Source organism: Somniosus microcephalus, chromosome 18 (assembly GCF_052327205.1).
Source record: "Somniosus microcephalus isolate GS21.2 chromosome 18, FLI_Smic_1.0, whole genome shotgun sequence".
Classification (NCBI taxonomy): Eukaryota; Metazoa; Chordata; class Chondrichthyes; order Squaliformes; family Somniosidae; genus Somniosus; species Somniosus microcephalus.
The window spans coordinates 57,219,673-57,232,391 of NC_141004.1; the positions used below are offsets into that span (position 1 = coordinate 57,219,673).

General features: G+C 42.7%; 1 protein-coding gene across 5 annotated transcripts in view; it reads left to right on the forward strand.

Moving 5' to 3' along the window:
* ilrun (inflammation and lipid regulator with UBA-like and NBR1-like domains) overlaps positions 1 to 12,719 on the forward strand; it is a 101,924-nt gene that overhangs the window by 48,037 nt on the left and 41,168 nt on the right. For 4 of the 5 annotated variants that reach the window (XR_015081727.1, XM_086011510.1, XM_086011512.1 and 1 more), the window contains exon 4: positions 272 to 600. Coding sequence is in view for 4 of the 5 variants with exons in the window: in XM_086011510.1 (XP_085867636.1) it covers positions 272 to 600 (329 nt within the window). In the remaining variant the exon portion in view is untranslated. Of the gene's footprint in view, positions 1 to 271; positions 601 to 1,066; positions 1,248 to 12,719 lie in introns of those variants that run through there. The other variant, XM_086011511.1, reaches the window with a different exon arrangement.

Consider the following 12,719-nt stretch of genomic DNA (forward strand, 5'->3'; position numbering starts at 1 on the left):
ACACTGATCACGAGATCCTTTTGCGACGCGTACTTCGGGGCCAACAGCGAACGTCTTCGCTTCGCCGCGTACAGCAAATTCCGGGCCACGATCTTAACTGGATGCTCTATCTCTATATATAATTTTCTTTTTAAATTGTTTACATGAGGTGGAAAAATATTTAAATGCAAGTTGTACTGAATTCTGTTACAGAAACTTTTGCAAATTAATTTCAACTCCAAAAGTCATATTTGCCATGCTAATCATAATTCCATGTTTTTGTGTCTCTTAGATGTGATTTGGGTGATTCTGAGTGTTGAAATCGGAGGCCTTTTAGGAGTTACACAGCAGCTTTCTTCATTTGAAACAGAATTTTCTTCACAACCCTGTCGCAAGATTGAAGGCAACTTTAACCCTTTCGCTTCACCACAGAAAAACAGGCAATCTGAAGACAACAATGTGAAGGACCCCGGGGGCCAAAGTACAAATCCCATTAGTAAAAATGCATGGGGCCCAACTGAAGACCAAAATGAACAAGATCAAAATGGACTGTCGCAGAACTCTGTAAATATCTCCCCTAACAGTCACTCTAGCAACTTATCAGTGGTGACTTACAGTCAGGTAAATACAGAATGATTTATTTTGTTTGTCCCTTTTCTATTTTTATATGCATGTGTGAGTGAGCTCATGAAGTTGAGGGATGACAGTGTTGGGAGAGAAACTTTTCCCATTTTGTACCTTGAAGCACCATTGAAGATCCCTAGCTCAGGTCATTCTGCAGGCCAGGTGCAATAGGTGCCTGACTTTTTTTTTACTCTTGATGCAAGTAAACCTTAACTTCAGAAGCGATTGCTGGATTAGTGGGGTTGTGTTAAAATTTGACGGTAGCCTTTCTCATCTTGTATTGTAAACACATTGAAACTGGAGTTGAATTACCCAATTCAAAGTACTCTTCCAATTTGTGAGGGTGAAAATTTCATCCATTTTATCTTGGACTGTAAAGATGCATTGTATCAGTAAGCTTTCTCTTCTCTTCTCTCCTATTTTCTCCCCCCCCCCCCCCCCCCCCGGACAACAACAAATATAGATAGCCGACTTTTCTGTGACCTGCAATTTGACATCAAACCTTTTGGGTGCAGTTTCTTTGATACTAGGAGGTGAACCATGTTTTGCATCCGTAGCTTCGTAAGAGTATTTGAATGCTTACAGAGGCTGAAGAACACAAATGTATGTTAATAGTGTTCTCTAAATAAAATGAAAAACCTGAACTTTGTTTTATAATTTATTTTAAGTTTCAATGTTTTGATTCTTAACCATCTCTTTCCAGTTTGGTATCTCATCTATTTTCTTCCTTAATCTGCCCAGTTCTAACTGCTTTCTCAGCCAGGAGTGTGATACGCTATCTGTAGCTGAATCCTCTGCCTCTGATATTCATACTAGTCCAGTATCTGGCAACCCACCCAAGGCCAGGTCTTTTCCTTGCCCTAAGATAGAGCATAGTGTGATGCTCCATCTATTGGTGGGGTCCAGAAACGGTGAAAATAAGTTGGACTGTCGGTTGCTTGTGGTCCTTTAGCTGAGGGTCAGATTTCCATTGCTGGCCACACTAAAATGTGCTGGGATTTTTTTTTGAAGTACGAACGTCTGCTGCTTTGTGTGAAACCTAAAATCAGTATAATCCTGAAATGCCAGTTTCACAAACCGGGTAAACACAAATACTCACATGTCCGTCATTAGATGTGGAAAATGTTGGGAAATTTTATGGGCAATACTTTTATTTTCAGACCCTTAATGCCTCATAGTTACATTGCACAGGAGAGAGGTCTCAGAAAACAGTTTTAAAACAGTAGGAAGGTCCCAGATTGAATTTCTGGTTTGTGCTATTACCTAGTTTCAGCTGGGGCAATGGTGAGTCAGAAGGCACACTAGCATTGGCTGTGTTCTCAGCGTAAGGAAGGAAAAAGTTTCTTGGGGGTTCCTGTTTGTGAGCACGATCAAATGACCCATGCTGCAAGTACAAGAGGGAGACTGGACAAGGGCACTTTTGCCGCCCCCCCCCCCCCCCCCCCCACCAAAATATTAAAAATGAAAGTCTGAGCAGGCAGTGTACTTGAGGATATTTTGCAGGGACAACTCTTGAGTACTCTCTGGCACTCATTTGCTCAAGTGATACACAAAGATAATTTGGGATAGCCTTGAATAGATTTTTCATCCACAGAAGTACTGCAGCACATTGCTGAAATATTTGCTAGTTGTATCAGCAGCAGTAAAATGACTCATCAGCTGACTGACCACTTATTTGGGGAGGACAGGAAACACTCTGCAAAGCTATCCGAGTAAAACAAAAAGCATCTTCCAATGAGGCCCTTGTTGTAAAAGATTACCTTTTAGGATCCTGTTATTTGAAAGGAGGTCAGATCATATAATATTAAAGGTGGTATGGCATAGGAATGTGTTGGGAATGGTTTAAAACAATTTTCACCAGATTAGTTAGTATATGCTGCAACTTGAAATTTCCATTGACCTAATTGGGGAAAAATTGTAGGTGAGGATTGTGCCTTGGCTTTGTATGGTAATATGCCAGTGCCGTGTAACTGCAATCATTTTAAATTCCCAGCGGCTAATCGAGGAGTTAAGGTGCCCAAATACTATATTGGATGGAGTACTGTAGTTTTTGATTTTACCCTGGAGATGGCATGCTGGTGTGGACTGGTGAAATGCTTATTTCCAGTGCAAGTTCTTGATAGTATCTATTTGGTGCTAAATGTCTCTTCTGTGTGTGAAAACCGCCAATTTGCAAGAATGTCTGTAACATGACACGGCTAAATGGTTTGGTTTGTCCTTGGGCCAAATTATTTTGAGGATTCCAGTTTTGTGTAAGTTATACATTTCTTGATTAACCCAACTTAACCAAAATTGAGAGAGAGATTGACTTTTCATCAAATTCTGTTTCTCCATAACAATATATTCTGAAACTCCTTCACTGTTGGTGTTTGGAAGCTAATTGGCAAAATAATAGGGAAATCATTTCAATTTTCAAAAGCAGCATTTCTAGGAAAATATCTGATTGCCAAACCCTCATATCTCAGTCGTCCAAGTGTTTTTCAGCTCGCTCTTTTCCTGGTTATTGGTCTCGCTTTGACTTAAGATTAGTTTTTCCAGCTCTCGGATATTCCTGGTGTAACTGTTTGAGTCACGAGCAAATATTTTTCCGATGTTGCCACAATTATAACTTGCATTGGATGCTGCAAATCAAATCCACTCGACAGCTGTAGTGGAAATAACACCAATGGGTGCATTGATAAACAATTTACTGTATTTAATAAAGGGAACTTGCATTAGTGAGAATGTGATAAACTTCTGCCTCTATAATTGCAGGACCAAATCCTGTCAGAGGCTGGGTTCAACACACCTGAAGTGACAAGTTTGTAAGAATGCATAATTAATTGAACACAATCCTATTGATGATAAACAACCAGCCTTATTAAGACAAGAAATTCTCCATGAAGGTCTCGTTCTAATCAGCATGAAAGACGTAAGGGAATCTCCAAATGGTTGCAGGGCAGGGGAGAAGAGAAGACGAATATCATTTGTTTAACATCTTGGGTTTCAACACTGAAATTGGCAGTAGCTACAGTGGAACCCTTTAAGGTCATTTCTTATAAAATTTTTCTTTCTGCATTTCCTTCCTCTGCTCAGGAAGTTTACTTTGAGTCTTGGGCCACTTTCATAAACTTCAAAACCAAACAGTTAAAAGACCTCCGTGCTTAGGATGGCTTAATTGTGGAACAATTAATAAAGAGGTCACTGAAACACAAAAAACAGTTGTACATGAAAAATTGCGACAATCCACTTATGGCAACGATGTGCATTTTTAATTCAGAGATCAACTACAATTTTAATGTGATATAAGTAATTCGGATCTATCACTGCTAATTGCTTTCCCTCCATACTCTCATGTTCTATGAGGTGGCATAGTATATTGGTTTGTGTGCTGTGTCACAGTGTGACCATATGTAAGGTCGTGCCTATAATCTTCACTTGCTCAGTTACCATTTGGGAGATGGGAGTGCATGGGAAGAGAAGGTGGATTGTTGCGAAGCACCTGGGATCCAGGGAATGAGCAAGAGTAAATTGGAGAGCAATTGGTTGTTCTCAAAACTCTACTTAAAAGTTCTTCACAAGCTTCCTAGTACGTACTGTGTCCAGTCCCTTGAGGAACTGGCCTGAGGCCAGACTACTTCAAAAGAGAGGAACCCATTATCAGGACTGAAGGAATTTATTGGTGTCCATCTGAGGAAATAATTATTGTGCTAATTTTGATAAATTTCTAATTACTCTGTCCACACGTGTACACATTTTGTCTACTGCTCGGACCCGAGCCCATTGCTTCTATCTCCCATTTATTTCCCCTTTCTCTTTACCCCTCTTGGGCTCTTCTCCTCTGTCTTCCTCCCTTCTCTGTCATCCAGTCATGCCACCTTTCATTTCTCTCCAATCTGGCACTTTGCACCCCCTCCTAAATTCCTACTCCAACCCAACACTATTCCTCTACTTTCCCACTATCCTGCTGCCATCTCAGACTTGAATACCTCTTGGATAAGCCTCCAACTTCCCTCTGACCCTCTCTCCGCATTCCCCAAAGGGCCCATCGAGACACTCATCACTGCCTCCTTTCGGGCAGCAATCCCAACTTCCATATTCTCCTGGGGCCTAATCTCGCCAATCTTCCTGTCCCACTCACCCCACCCACCTCTGACCCCTTGAACTGCATCAGCGAATCAACAATTGCCTCCCCTCTCCGCATCTTCCTCCAGAATGTTCGTTAATTGCAAACAAGATCCTTACCATCCACGACCTTAATGTGGATGGTTGTATTTAAATCATGTAATTGACAGAAATTTAACTCCTTGGTGACAACACTTTCCCCCCATACTGAAGCCTCCCCGCCTGGTTCTAGTTTCCATCACCTACTCTGTCCAAACTGCCGCAGTGGCAGTGTGGCACTAAATTTCACCTTGGTCTCTTCTACTCCTCCTCGGGTACTACTCTTTTTGAACACTTGCCTTTTTCCCATCCCTCTCACCTCTCCTTTCAAATCCTTGCTCTCTCTCGCCCACCTGAGTTTCTCACCAAGATGTCCTCACTCCTTTCCCCTCTCAGCCGCTGCATTGAGCACCTCATCATTGGCGATTTCAGCCTTCACCTCAGCTTGGCCTCTCTCCTCTGAGTTCACTGACCTTTTCTCCTCCCTTAACATTTCCCTCCACATAAATTCTCCTACCAGTAATCACGGTCACACCATTTTCCCCAAGGTTTTCCCCTGGCCTAGCCCTGAACCTGCATCTTTCTCTTCTATCTCCTTTATTGCCTATCTGAGCTCATGTTGTCAACCTTCTGCTCTCAACTGTCTTGTCACTAAATTGCTAACCACTCAACTACCTTTCCTGGCCCCTGTGCTAGCTGACATTGTAAACTGTTTCCTCTCCTCTGGTACTGTCTCTCCCTCCCTTCAAAACTGCCATCATTACCTCCCTCCTCAAAAAAAAAACGACCCATGACCCCTCTGTTCTTGCAAACTACCGTTCCACCTTCAACCTTCCTTTCCTCTCAAGTCCTTGAACGTGTTATCGTTTCCAAATACATGCCCAACTTTCCCTCAACTCTATGTTTGAATATAGCAAATCAGGTTTCCGCCCCTGCCACGGCACTGAAATGGTCATAATCAAAGTCATAAATGATACTCTCTGTAACGGATTGTGGGGCACTGTCCCTTCTTGTCCTTCCTGACCACTCTGCAGCCTTTGACACGATTGACCACACCATCCTCTTCTAATGCCTCTCCTCCGTTGTCTAGTTGAATGGGACTGCCCTCGATTCCAACCCCTGCCCGGTCACTGTCTCAGCTGAGCCAGGCTGCTTGCAACCTCGGCCTCGGAACTTTGCGCTCCTCCAACTCTGGCCTCTTGTGCAACCTCCACTCCCTTCACACACCATTGATGAGCTTGCCATGAGCCGTCAAGGGCCTAAGTTCTGAAATTCCCTCCATAAACCTCTCCGCCAATTCACTTCTACCTCCTTTTTAAGACGCTTCTTAAAACCTACTTCTTTGACCAAGCTTTTAGTCTCCCTCCGACTATCTCTCTCTTTAGCTTGATGTAAATTTTTGTCTGCATATGCTTCTTGAGACATTTTCCTCCATTAAAGGCGCTATATAAATGCAAGTTGTTGTCCCAATTTAGGGGTAAGAAAAGTACCAAGTGTTAATAATGTTGAACACAGTTTTATTTTTAAAATCTTTACTCCTTGATGTGAAACACTGTATTAGTTCCACACTAAATGTGTTGGAGCGTTTTAATTCAGTACCTAGTGGGTATTGCACACACAATCCCTATATTAAACATTAATTATCATTAATTCCTGCAATCCAAAACCCTGAAGTTGACAGCAATGGGGAATAGAGCACTTGACATTGGTGGTGTTCACACTCGTGCAGTAGGAGTGCTCTTCTGAATTTCAAATTAAGGCACGTTATTGTTGAAAGTCGGTCGACACCGTTCCCTGTATCTGGTGTGTGCTACACTTGATCTGGGAGTGTTCTATGTTCAAGTCTCCAGCGCTGATCCTTCAGGAATTAATTGGCCAGGTTTTGTTGTAGCTGGGCATCTAACGGTGTCTGCCATTAGATGCCCCTGCACCCTTCAGCTTGAAACATTTTTGCCCACTAAATTGCTGAAAGTGTGAGCTGATAATGGCGCAGCGAGGGAAACCGGGCATCTTGGATCTGAATGAACAGGGCAACCAACTGTGTATCTCCTTAACCAGATTGAAGAATAGAGAAATAAACGGTAAGACTGAGCTGGAAGTGTGGGTGAATTCAATGTCAAATCAGGTACAGAAAGAAAAATAGAGAGCGAAGGATTGAATTGAGAGAAAAAAAATAAAAGAAAAAGTAAAAAAAAGTTTTTAATTTTAAATTTGACATCTTAAAAACCTCCAACAACAATTAATACTTGAATGAATGCGACTCCACACTTGTAATAGTTGTGAAAAATGTTTGATTTTGTAAGCCTTGATCAAATAAAGAGGCTTATAATGTTGTGAAAAATAGTAGTAAGCCGGAGGATTGGGAGAGCTTTAGAAACCAGCCAAGGATGACCAAAAAATTGATAAAAAGGGAGAAACTAGAATGAGAGTGAACTAGCAAGAAATATAAAAACAGTTTGTAAGAGCTTCTACAAGTATGTAAAAAGGAAGAGAGTAGCAAAAGTAAGCATTGGTCCCTTTGAGGCTGAGACAGGTGAAATTATAATGGGGAATAAGGAAATGGCTGAGACTTTAAATAAATATTTTGTATCTGTCTTTACAGTAAAAGACACAAAAAGCACAACAAAAATAGTGGGGAACCAAGGGGCTAATAAGAGTGAGGAACTTAAAACAATTAATATCAATAGAGAAAAAGTACTTGAGAAACTAATGGGACTAAAAGCTGACAAATCCCCATGGCAGATGCAGTATAATGTGGATAAATGCAAGGTTATCCACTTTGGTGGCAAAAACAGGAAGACAGATTATTATCTGAATGGCAATAGATTGGGAGAAGGGGAAGTGCAACAAGACCTGGGTGTCCTTGCTTACCTTCAGTGACTGGTGCACATGCAGGTGCAGCAGGCGGTTAAGAAGGCAAATGGTATGTTGGCCTTCGTAGCGAGGGGGTTCGAGTACAAGAACAAGGATGTCTTGCTGCAGTTGCACAGGGCCTTGATGAGACCACACCTTGAGTATTGTGTGCGGGTTTGGTCGCACTTATCTGAGGAAGGATGTTATTGCCATGGAGGGAGTGCAGCGAAGATTCACCAGACTGATACCTGGGATGGCAGGAATGACGTATGAGGAGAGATTGGGTCGATTGGGCTTATACTCGCTGGAGTTTAGAAGAATGAGAAGGGATCTCATTGAAACTTATAAAATTCTAACAGGACTAGACAGACTAGATGCAGGAAGGATGTTCCCGATGGTCGGGGAGTCCAGAACCAGGGGTCACAGTCTAAGGATAAGGGGTAAGCCATTTAGGACAGAGATGAGGAGGAATTTCTCCACCCAGAGAGTGGTGAACCTGTGGAATTTTCTACCACAGAAGGCAGTTGAGGCCAATTCATTAAATATATTCAAGAAGGAGTTGGATATATTTCTTAAGGCTAAAGGGATCAAGGGATATGGGGAGAAGGCAGGGACAGGGTACTGAAATTGGATGATCAGCCATGATCTCATTGAATGGTGGAGCAGGCTCGACGGGCCGAATGGCCTACTCCTGCTCCTATCTTCTATGTTTCTATGACCCGATGGCCTACCTCCTAGGGTTCTAAAAGAGGTGGCTGCAGAGATAGTGGATGCATTGGTTGTGATCTTCCAAAATTCACTAGATTCTAGAATGGTCCCACCGGATTGGAATGTAGCAAATTTAATCCCATTCAAGAAAGCAAGGAGAGAGAAAACCGAGAACTACAGGACAGCCTAACATCAGTCGTCGGGAAAATGCTGGAATCCATTATTAAGGAAGTGGTAACAGGGCAATTAGAAAATCATAATATGATTAGGCAGCGTCAACATGGTTTTATGGAAGGAAAATAGTGTTTGACAAATTTATTAGACTTTTTTGAGGATGTAACTAGCAGGTTAGATAAAGGGGAACCAGTGGATGTAGTATATTTGGATTTCCAAAAGGCATTCGATAAGGTGCCACATAAAAGGTTGTTACACAAGATAAGGGCTCATGGGGTTGCGGGGTAACGGGAGGAGAGGCATGGATAGAGGATTTGTTAACGGACATGAAACAGAGAGTAGGGATAAATGGGTCATTTTCCGTTTGGCAGGCTGTAACTAGTGGGGTGCCGCAAGGATCAGTGCTTGGGCCTCAGCTATTTACAACCTATATTCATGACTTCGATGAAAGGACCAAGTGCAATGTATCCAAGTTTGCTGATGATACAAAGCTAGTTGGGAAAGTAAACTGAGGAGGATGCAAAGGGATATAGACAGGTTAAGTGAGTGGGCAATAAGGTGGCAGAAGAAAGAAATGTGAGGTTATTCACTTTGGTAGGAAGAACAGAAAAACAGAATAATTATTAAATGGTGAGAAACTATTAAATGTTGGTGTTGAGAGAGATTTAAATGTCCTCGTACAGGAAACACAGACAGTTAGCATGCAAGTACAGCAAGCAATTAGGAACGCAAATGGCATGTTGGCCTTTATTGCAAGGGGGTTGGAGTACAAGAGTAAGCAAGTCTTACTACAATTGTACAGGGCTTTGGTGAGACCACACCTGGAGTACTGTGCACAGTTATGGTCTCCTTATCTGACAAAGGACATGCATGTCTTGGAGGCGGTGCAACAAAGGTTCACTAGATCGATCCCTGGGATGAGAGGGTTGTCCTATGAGGAGAGATCGAGTAGATTGGGCCTACACTCTCTGGAGTTTAGAAGAATGAGAGGTGATCTCATTGAAATGTATAAGATTCTGAGGGGGATTGACAGGGTAGATGCTGAGAGGTTGTTTCCCCTGGCTAGAGAGTCTAGAACTTGGCATAGTCTCAGGATTAAGGATCAGCCATTTAAGACTGAGATGAGGAGGAATTTCATCACTGAGTGTTGTGAATCTTTGGAATTCTCAACTCCAAAGGGCTGTGGATGCGAGTTGTTGCATATATTCAAGGCTGAGATAGATACATTTTTGGACTCTCTGAGGAATCAAGGGATATGGGGATCAGGCGGGAATGTGGAGTTGACGTCGAAGATCAGCCATGATCATCTTGAATGGCAGAACAGGCTCAGGGCCATATGGCCTACTACTCCTAATTCTTATGATCACCAATTATTTTTAAAGGGTGTTATAAATTTTATCCAAACAATTTATTAATTCCTGTGTCGTTATGAGTTTTTTACATTCTGGTCAATTATAGGTTTCAGTGAATGGAAGGACTTGAGCAGTGATATTTAACATTTCTTTGACCAGCCTCTTGTGCTGAAGTAATTCTATCACATTTGTTTCCTACATGGAGATAAATTGGGAAGGTGCTTCAATCTAGTTAAGTGTTTTAGAATCATAGAAAGTTACAGCACGGAAGGAGGCCATTTCGGCCCATTGTGTCCGCGCCGGCCAACAAAGAGCTATCCAGCCTAATCCCACTTCCCAGCTCTTGGTCCGTAGCCCTGCAGGATAGAGCATCCCAAGTGCATATCCAAGTACTTTCTAAATGTGGTTAGGGTTCCTGCCTCTACCACCCTTTCAGGCAGTGAGTTCCAGACCCCCACAACCCTCTGGGTGAAGAAATTTCCCCTCAAATCCCCTCTAAACCTTCCACCAATTACTTTAAACCTGTGCCCCCTGGTTTTTGACCCCTCTGCTAAGGGAAATAGGTCCTTTCTATCCACTTTATCTATGCCCCATATAATTTTATACACCTCAATAAGGTCTCCCCTCAGCCTCCTCTGTTCCAAGGAAAACAGACCCATCCTATCCAATCTTTCCTCATAGCTAAGATTCTCTACCCCCGGCAACATCCTTGTAAATCTCCTCTGTACCTCTCTAGTGCAATCACATCTTTCCTGTAATGTGGTGACCAGAACTGCATGCAGTACTCTAGCTGAGGCCTAACTAGTGTTTTATACAGTTGAAGCATAACCCCCTGCTCTTGTATTCTATGCCACAGCTAATACAGGCAAGCATTCCATATGCCTTCTTAACCACCTTATCTACCTGGCCTGCTACCTTCAGGGATCTGTGGACATGCACGCCAAGGTCCCTTTGCTCCTCTACACTTCTCAGTGTCCTACCATTTAATGTGTATTCCCTTTCCTTGTTAGCCCCCCCCCCCCCCCCCAAAGGCATTACCTCACACTTCTCCCGATTGAATTCCATTTGCCACTGTTCTGCCCACCTGACCAATTTATTGATCTCTTCCTGCAGTCTACAGCTTCCTTCTTCAGTATCAACCACACAGCTAATTTTAGTATCATCTGCAAACTTCTTAATCATACCCCATATATTCAAGTCTAGATCATTGATGTATACCACAAAAAGCAAGGGACCTAGTACTGAGCCCTGCGGAACCCCACTGGAAACGGCCTTCCAGTCACAAAAACACCCATTAACCATTACCCTCTGCTTCCTGTATCCGAGCCAGTTTTGAATCTAATTTGACACTTTGCCCTAGATCCCATGGGCTTTTAACTTCGTGACCAGTCTGCCATGTGGATCCTTATCAAAAGCCTTGCTAAAGTCCATATAAACTACATCAAACGCACTACCCTCATCTGCCCTCCTTGTTACCACCTCAAAAAATTCAATCAAGTTTGTCAGACACGACCTTCCCTTAACAAATCCGTGCTGTTTATCCTTGATTAATCCGTGTCTTTCTAAAAGAAGATTTATCCTGTCCTTCAGAATTCTTTCCAATAATTTTCCCACCACCGAGGTTAGGCTGACTGGCCTGTAATTACTCGGCCTATCCTTTTCTCCCTTTTTAAACTAGGGTACCACGTTGGCAGTCCTCTGGCACCACACCTGAAGCCAGAGAGGATTGAAAAATGATGGTCAGGGCCTCTGCTATTTCCTCTTTTGCTTTGCTTAACAGCCTGGGATACATTTCATCTGGGCCTGGGGATTTATCCACTTTTAAAGTTGCTAAACCCCTTAATACTTCCTCTCTCACTCTATTTATTTCATCTAATATTTCGCACTCCTCCCACCGATAGCAATGTCTGCTTCGCCCCTCTCCTTTGTGAAAACAGACGCAAAGTATTCATTTAAAAGAAAGGCCCCATCTGTCCTGAAAGTTGTGACATGCTGGTTCAGTGGTGGCTCATCTAAGTGGCAATTTTTCTGTATAAACCTCGACTATGAAGGTTGTATAGCCTGATGATGTCAAATGATGGAGGGAGGTGCACCATGGTTAACCCAAATCTCTGCTATATCCGTGTGAACACACTGACCAGCAGGGGCCAACTGGATATCGGTGAAGAATGAGAACACTGCCTGATTTATTTCTTTGCTTTTTTCTCTTCCCCGCCTGCCCCCTCCCCCCACCCTCCAGACAAAGTCCAAGGGTGCTGAGACCTGCCCCTTACCTCTGGCTCTGCTGAGATCAACTGACCTAAGTACAGAGCAGGAATTGAAGCTGGAACTTTCTGAGCTATATGGCTTTGTAGTAAACTACACATACACTGAGTGAGCCATTGCTCTTGGATTGGGTTCAACATTTAATTACCAAATTCCTGTTCACTTGACACTAATTTTGTTTCCCAACCTGCAGCTTCTGAGTTTGAACAAATATAGGTTCCTACAAAGCTTCGCACCTCCATCATCATAAGATATATCTGAAGCTTTGAAGTTCCTAAAGGGTTTATACTGAGCCATTTTGCCAAGTTTGCCATTAATGAAAGAACTTGCACCTTTGGTGTCTTCAGGATGTCCCAATGGATTGCTCCTGAAATGTAGTTACTGTTATGTCGGCAATTGCAGAAGCCATTTTGCTTGTAGCAAGGTCCCAGAATATAAGGGAAGTGACCAGATAATCTTATTTTGGTAGCATTGTTTGAGTTGGCCAGGAAACCTCTGCTTTGTTGGAATAGTACCATAGGATAATTTATGTGTACCTGAACAGATAAGGCCTCGGTCTGACGTCTCATTAGGCACTTCTGACGATGCAGTGCTCCCATGGTATTGTACTAAAGCATCAGC